The following is an 8,731-nucleotide window of genomic DNA, read 5'->3' on the forward strand; positions in this document are numbered from 1 at the left end:
TCATTGAAATCTCCAATACAACACCAAGGGTTTGCCCTTCTAAGATGCAGGGTAGTAAGTTTATCCCAAAGATCCTTCCTTCTACGAGGGATAGGGTCCCCATAGGTGAAGGTGCATTGCCACCCTAAAATGTCCTGCTTGGGGGTGACTATGGTGTGAATGAAGTTCTGGGATTCCTCGATAATCTCTATATCCACCTCTTGGTTCCACAATAGACAGAGTCCTCCTGATAAGCCAACCGGTTCTATCACATAGGAGTTTCTGAACGTAAACTTCCTCTTTAGGGTTTCCATCTTCCTCTTAGTAGCTCGTGTCTCCATGAGAAACACTATCGACGGTCTGTGTTTTTTTATCGCATCTTTAAGCTCATTGATTGTCGTGGCGGCCGCCAAACCACGACAATTCCAACTGATTGTCCTCATGGCCCCATTGGGGGCAAGTTAAGGCCCGCCTCCTCGGCCATGTAATCGGGAACTTCAAGGGAACTAGTAACATTACTAACTGAAACCACTGCCTCCTGGAACTCTCTTCTAGATCTTTTGGACAAAGTCGGGATAGGGGAGTTATTAGAGGAACATTGGAGAAGGCCTCTTTTGAGTTTGATCCTGTTAGCGCGCGCTCCTGCCTCATAATCATCTTTGGTTCCATGATTAGGGTTCATGGAGACTAGGGCATCCTTAGCTTCCTCACTTTGGTCATCATGAGGGAACTCCACGGTGTAAGGGGTTTTGTTGGAGGCCGCTTGGTTTGTGGACCAATTAGGGGGTTGCAGAGGTGTATGTTGGGTGGGTTTGGTGGAGCCAGTGGGGCCTTTTTGAATGATCATCTTGCACTTCCTTATTTCCTCTAAGGTTAGGTTGACTCCAAAGTGAGCTGACCCACAGCGGGTGGGGCTGGGATAATCCATGGTGATAGTGGGCCTGGAAAGCCCAATGTCTTCTGGAGAGAGTGCAAGGTCTTCTAGGTGTTTGGGGCCCAATCCAGCACGGACCCTTCCAAATTGCAGGTCAACTCTAGTAGGTACTGAGCTGTTCTGTAGAAGTGACCCTTTAGGGTGGCACGGAGGGGATTTTTCAAAATGGCAGACACAGTCATTAATCTCTTCAAATCTGACTATTGTTTCAGGATGGGACAAGTTGGGATTTTGGTGGGGTTTCCCAGGTGGGAGAGGTTGAAAGTATGATGGGGTGTTGTTATCAAGGGAAAGGGATGCAAGGAGATCCGGGTCAATCCCTGTAACATGCTTCCTAGTACTCTCAGCATTAAAGTCTGGGGCCCCACTTGTACCCCCTTTGTCAGACGAGTCTGTTTCCTCTTCACCAACTTTTCCCGATTGCATTCCAGCCACGACGGAGGCCAGTGACTTGGCCGGAGGCGCACATAGTTTAGGACCATACCTGGGCTTTGATTTATTATGGACAGCCACGACCCTCTCCCGTCTGCATTTGCGTAGATCATGTCCCACTAATCCGCAGTTATAGCAGAAATCTTGAAGCCTTTCATACCGGAAGTGCACCCAACTCTTGGGTTGGTTCTTCCTAGGGACCCAGACGCCGGCCGGAAGCGGTTGCTTAGTGTTAACCAAAACTTTTGCTCTGAGGAAGGTGCGTAGGAGTTGGCCATTGATAATGGGATTTTCCACCTCAACCAGCGTACCAACACTAGCAGCAATCTTGGTTGCATTATTGGAGCTCATGGCTTCAAGTTGTACGCCGTGAATCTGGAGCCAGAATGGTACCAGGTCGAAGTTAACCTCATTAATGGAGACCTCCGGCTTCCAAAGTTGCAGGCTCAGAACTTGATCCAAAACTAACCATGGAGCTCCTCTAAGGGCCTTCAGGGAGTCCTCCTTACTAGGAAACTGGAAGAGGTAGAGGTTAGGACCTAGGTCGGAGATCAACAGCCCCCTAGGTTTACCCCAAGCTTTCTCCAACATGTCCTTCACCACCCCTTTGTTGATGGACTTATCCGTGAGTAATTTCCCCACCAGGGAGGATTCTACCAACGTGGTAGGGCAGTTGTCCTCCAGATCTAGCTCTACAGTGGTCCCCTCAGGATCATGTGGGTTTCGCCCCCTCAGATCCATAATGGTAACAGTTAGGGGGAAGGTTGCAGGGAGGGAAAATGGAGGTGAAACCTCTTGGTCAAGAGAGGGTGCGAGGGATGGGAAGTGGGTAGCTGGGGTAGAGGGGTCTATGTGGTGGTAATGGAGTAACCTGTGGCTAGTTGCGGAACAAGGGTCTTTGTGGTGGTTATAGTGAGAACAATGGTGGATATGGAGAGAAAGGGGCTTAGTTGTTAGCTAGTGGTTTGGTAGGGTGCATGGGTATTGCAATAAATGACGAGGGTGAAGGTATTAAAGAACGGAAAGCAATAACTATGGTAGAAGTAGAGACAGGGGACAACACTAAAGCTTAGGAGCAAGTAAGTGAGTTTAAAGATCCACCATGGCTGGAGAATAAGGTGGAATTAATGCTCCACCATAACTGGGGAGAAAGAGGCTCTTACCAGGAAGAGCAAGCGGGCTCCTACCCCGATTCTTCTATTTTCTGTACAAGTGTGTGAAGAAAATTAGTTTTAGTTGTTTTTGTGCCTTTGGGCCAAGCCCATCAAATTTAAATGGTTTCTGTGAACGACTTATGGTAAAGTTTGAACTAAATCGATCACAAATTTTAAATGGTTTATCACATTTAAGATAAATGAGTTAAGAATTTTATATTCTATTTATTAATTTATTATATCAATATATTAGGGTGAGTAAAATCATTCACATAGATCATTTTTTTTGAATCTCACATATGTCATTTAAACAACTCAAGTTTTTTTTTAAACGTTAAACAGCTCAGTTATTTTTTTGAACGTAACAACTCAACTATGTTTTTTTATTGTGAAAAAAAAAAGTTTAATAGTGTTTTTTTATGCTCAACAACAAAGAAAACAGAAAACAAAACAGGAAAAAGAAAGAGACCCTCTACAACCTAACAAAAGTTGACCCTAGAGATTCAGCCAATAACAAAGGCTCCAAATCAGGAGGGGATTCTCAACAAGGAAGAAATTTGAGTCTTGACTAGCTTCCATCTTAGCTAAAACAATCAACGCACAAATTTCTCTCACGCAAAGTGTGCACCAGCCGCACCTTTGCTTGCTAGTATATATATTAGTTTATTTAGTATTACCTATAATGAGTTTTCTTTATAGAGGTAACAATTAGATAGTTATATGGGTTTAGCTCAAGTTGTAAGAGTTAGGGGACATAAGGGTTGGGGTGGGGAAGGTCCAGAGTTCGAATTCTGCAAGAAAAATTTGAAGGAATTTTCTTACTTACTAACAACTAACTACTAACATTTGTCTATCAAAATAAAATAGTTATATTAGTGGCACTTTAACCGGAGGCGGTTTATTTGCAGCGGTTTGGGTAAAGCGCCACCAAGTAGCAAACTGGGTTGTTAGTGAGATTTTTGTTTTGTTTTATGGCGGCTTCAACAGACACTAAGTTCCCGTTTTTGTAATATAATTTTCTTTAATGATTCAAGAGATTAAAATAGGATACGAAAGTGTATATATATATATATATATATATATATATATATATATTTCAATTTTGTTTGATATCACTAATAGCATTTTTGTATATAGTAACTTTATATAGATTAATTATTCGTTATAAAGAAATTTTTTATTCGTGCTGTAATCATAAGAAATTGCCCTCTTATTTTCCGAAGCGCAAAAAAAAAAAAATTGCCCTATTAGGCTATTATATTATATCATGTCCATGGGCCCTTTGTTCAAATTTTCCCGTCCTTATTTTGTTGTTCAAGCATTAAATGAAGAAGCAGTAGGAAAGAGAAACTCAAGATGCCAAAAATTAAGAAAAAGAGAAAATGAAAAAAATGAAAAAAGAGTAAAATTGTGTATGAATAAATCATAACTCGTTATTGACTATTGTGGCACCGTGTTAGTCTTTCTAGTCCTTTCTTTCAATTGCCATATTTCTCTTTTGACTAAGTTTAAACAATTTTTTTAATCTTAAAACAATTTACTTTCATTAAAGTAGGGGTAAAATCAATCTCTCATCCCTTGCTCAAGCACACCAAACTCTCACCCCTTGCTTAGCACACCAAGGCCCAAGCACTAACTTTTTTTCTTTCAAGCTATATTTAAGAGGTATATAAGCTTATAACTTACACTCTCCGATCACTATTATAAGCAAAAAGTTAGTATTTTAGATTCATTCAATAAATGATGTATGTGGTCATTAAATGAATTTACAAAGCTAACTTTTGTTTATAATAGTGACCGGGGGTGTATTCGTTTAACTTTAAAACTTATTTAATTAGCTTAAATGTTCTTCAAAATTATTTAATAAATTAGCAAATTTCAGCCGCTTAAATTCTTTTCAGTAATCTACCTTACGTAGGTTATAGCTTAAAATTGAAAGTTTATTAAATTTCATCATTGTGGCAGGGTGGGTTGATTTTTTATGGGAGTGATATTGTCAATGTAGTTAGGCGATAAAACTTAAAAGTTAAAACCACAATAAGCCAATAAACCAGCACACAACATTGTTTGTTGTCCCTGTTAACCATTGACTATTTATACCACACACTCCTGAACACAACTTGCAAGCAAATTGAAGCTTCTTTGTGAACACGATGACGATGAAGGTGAATCAGGAACCAGAAGAGAAGCCATTGAAACTCTACTTCATACACTACCTAGCAGCAGGTCACATGATCCCTCTCTGCGACATAGCCACACTCTTCGCCTCACGTGGCCACCACGTGACCATTATCACCACCCCTTCCAACGCTCAAATCCTCCAAAAATCAATCCCTTCCCACAACCTCAAACTCCACGCCGTCAAATTCCCCGCGCAAGAGCTTGGCCTCCCCGACGGCGTCGAAAGCCTCTCCGCCGTCAACGACATCGACGGCTTGATCAAGGTCTTCCAAGCCACCGCCCTCCTCCAACCGCCCATCGAACAATTCATCCAGGACAACCCGCCGGACTGCATCGTCGCCGACTTCATCTTCACCTGGGTCGATGACCTCGCTAACAAGCTTTCAATCCCCAGGCTCGTTTTCAACGGCTTCTCCCTCTTCGCCATCTGCGCTATAGAAGCCGCCAGAAGAAACTCAGACTCCATCTCCGCTGATGCCGCCACCGGTGGCGGTTCTTACATCATTCCAGACCTTCCTCACCCTATCTCCATGAAAGCAACACCGCCAAAGGAGATAGGAGAATTCTTTGAGTCCGTGCTGGAAATAGAGCTCAAAAGCCACGGGCTGATAGTGAACAGTTTTGCTGAGCTTGACGGAGAAGAGTACATTGAGTATTACGAGAGAACCACCGGTCACAAAGCTTGGCATCTCGGCCCTGTATCTCTGATTCGCAGAACAGAGCAAGAGAAAGCAGAGAGAGGGCAAAAAAGTGTGGTGAGCGTGGACGAGTGCGTGAGTTGGCTCAACTCGAAGCCGCTCAACTCGGTTGTTTACATCTGCTTCGGTAGTCTCTGCCAATTCTCAGATAAACAACTTTACGAGATCGCAAGCGGAATCGAAGCATCGGGTTACCGATTTGTTTGGGTGGTTCCCGAGAAAAAGGCGAAAGAGGAAGAGGAAGAGAGTGAAGAAGAGAAGGAAAAATGGCTGCCAAAGGGATTTGAAAAGAGGAATAGAGAGAAGGGGATGATTGTTAGAGGGTGGGCCCCGCAGGTGGTTATACTCGGCCACCGTGCTTTGGGTGCGTTTGTGACGCATTGCGGGTGGAACTCGACAGTTGAGGCGGTTAGCGCGGGGGTTCCGATGATCACGTGGCCGGTGCATGGGGAGCAATTTTACAATGAGAGGCTAATAACTCAGGTGCGGGGAATTGGAGTGGAGGTGGGTGCAGAGGAGTGGACCTCTATTGGTTTTGGGGAGAGGGAGAAGGTGGTGAGTAGGGAGAGTATAGAGAAGGCGGTGAGGAGGTTGATGGACGGTGGTGATGAAGCGGAGCAGATCAGACGACGGGCAGAAGAGTTTGGTGTGAAGGCTAGACTAGCCGTTCAGGATGGCGGTTCATCACATAATAATTTAACGGCTTTGATTGATGATCTTAAACAATTGAGGGACCGTAAGGTGGTCCATGAATCCATAGCCTAGTATTCATTATCTACTTATCTTTGCTGTATGGTTCATATGAATATGGAGGTGAAAAATGGATCAATTAAGACCAGGAAAAGAAGGTATAATTGTGGTGTAGCATTGCTACTTATCGTTATAGATCAAGTGTAGGTATCGGTTCAATAATGATATATTCACACCTCATTTTTTCTCCACTTCATTTCCACCTATTTTTATTTTTAACTCTCTCCTTATATTATCTATCATATCTTATACTTTCTCTCTCTTATTTTTTCTTTTCTTTCTATCTCTCTCCTCCTCCATCTCTTTCCACCTCATTTTTGAGGTGTGAAAGAATAATTATTACTGGTCCGTATTCTTCTTTATCACAAATGTTTTTTTTTTTGTCAATTATACAATTTGGCAATTTCCGGTTTGAATAAAATAAAATAAAATAAATATCCGGTTTGAATATTAAATTTAACTCTTACTGCTTGATAGACCACTAAGATTTAAAGAGCCCAAAAAAGACTTTATTTTAAGTCTCCTGATTGATGATCTTTTAAGATACATTTGTTTAATGTGTTTATTTCACATGTAAATAAATAATAGTTGGTTCGTCCGGCTTAAAAGACCAAAAACTCTAATAGCTAGCATTTTATACGACCTAGCAAATTTGTGATTAAGAAAGTTTTATAAGGGCAGACTGAATAACTTAGTAAATGAGAAGCTCGACCCAGCCAAACGCCGAGTAGTTACACGAAAATTAAAAGCATAATGAGGAAGTAAAGTGAGTTAGAGCCAACCTTGTGCTTGAAAGAGTTTTCATAATGACTTTTCATGAACTTGTAGAGATAATTATATATGATAACGAACCTCGAACCTATAAATACAAGAGTGATTGTTCATTTACTTAAAATACTATTTATTCTTTAAACTGTTAGAAGATTCTATGCTTTTTTCATAAATTAAGCGTGGTCTTCTGTAGGTACGTTGTTAGTCATGCTCAAGCAGCTCCGTCGAGCTACCGTCACCACCTCAGCCTACATGCCGCCGTTGAGAAGGAGAACAAGATCCAGGAAGAACAATAGTAATGCTATTTTATAATGCTTGATTGTTTATATTGTATTGTAGAGAAACAACATGAAATTAGAGTCTATTTGAATATAAAAACTAGAAAATAACACATCTTGATGAACTTTTTATATTACTTTTTTGTTTTTTTTTAAATTGATATTCAAAGGGATTTTAGTTTCAAACTCGAACGATAAGATTAATGTATACTTAATGGGTATAGATCACTAAAGATATATAAAGAGGAAAATAATAAATGTGATAAAAGCAGGGCCGTGTAGGCCATTAGATAAAAAAAAAGAAGCAATAGCCTAAGGCACCAAAAAAAAATTTAATTACTATGGTTTTGGTACAAACTGAGTAGTGAATGGAGTTGGGTAATAAGCAGATTGGAATACTACAAAAAATAAGGAATCATAATTGATGCATTTTTGGGTTACTAACTATTAAAATTGCTATCCATAATTATATATTACGAATAGAATTCTATTAACAATTCTTGTAACAATTACTGTTGAAAATGTTTCTCAAAATTAAAATTGAATTGGTTAGCTATTTTATGTATTGAAAGCGAAATGTTAGATTTGCTTGATTATAAAACTTATATAAATGATTTATTAAAAAAAACTTATATAAATGATTTTGCAGCTCAAAAAACTAAAAATTTAATATAAAAATTAATATTTTATATAATATTATAAGTTTCTTTAAGATTCTTGTAAAAAAAACTCTTAAACATTTTTCGTTTTAGGCCCCAAAATGTCGTATCATTATTGTTAATTACTCGAATAGTCGACATCAACCTACCCCAATATCAGTAAAAAGAACTATTTCTGCCGCATGACTCTCAAGAATCAAGATGGAAAGGAACAGGTTCACTGTGTCAAGATAAAGAGTGACTGAGGACCCAATATACTCATCTTATGTAGCAAGGTGATTTGATGAACATAATATAACCAGAAAACATATTATATTTAATAATGCCTATAAAAAAAATTATATTTAATAATGAATGCGCGACAGAAATATCATTGGTGGTAGTGGTAGGCCCAAGAGCAAATTAAAATCTACATTAGAAGACAACGGTAAAGGGTTACAACCATTCATTATATATATCATTTCAAAAAAAAAACATTCATTATATATATAAATGTGCTTTCTCGTGGTATTTTTTTAGCACTAGAGAATTTTTTTATATCATATATTCATATTATGTAATAAAAATTCTGGCCTGCATCATGGTAGTCACTAGTCAGGAACAGAGTACAGACACGGCGGAAAAACATTGAACCCAAAGGTACATAGTTCCTCACGCTTCTTGCAAGCTAGCCAAGAGGCAAGGAATCAAATACCGTTTGAGAGGAAACGGTCAAAATCCATGTTCTGATGACATATTTTCCTGCAAGAGTTTTGTCCATATATAGTCAGATCAATGTATTAACAGAGTAGAACAATTCAACAACAATTAGACCCACACAAAAGAAACAACGAAACAATTCGAAATTGTTGTCTTTGATAGTGAGAGTTCGGAACTTGAGATCCCTATGGATATG

The 8,731-nt window shown here is 39.5% G+C and overlaps 1 protein-coding gene across 1 annotated transcript; it reads left to right on the forward strand.

Annotated features, from left to right (window-relative positions):
• The first annotated feature begins 4,554 nt into the window (after window positions 1–4,554).
• On the forward strand, window positions 4,555–6,379 carry LOC130714152 (scopoletin glucosyltransferase-like). Its single transcript, XM_057564047.1, has one exon. It carries the CDS (start codon window positions 4,653–4,655, stop codon window positions 6,141–6,143), a length of 1,491 nt encoding a protein of 496 aa, XP_057420030.1. The 5' UTR covers window positions 4,555–4,652; the 3' UTR covers window positions 6,144–6,379.
• The last annotated feature ends 2,352 nt before the right edge of the window (window positions 6,380–8,731 follow it).

Source organism: Lotus japonicus, chromosome 4, assembly GCF_012489685.1.
Source record: "Lotus japonicus ecotype B-129 chromosome 4, LjGifu_v1.2".
In the NCBI taxonomy this organism is placed as follows: domain Eukaryota; kingdom Viridiplantae; phylum Streptophyta; class Magnoliopsida; order Fabales; family Fabaceae; genus Lotus; species Lotus japonicus.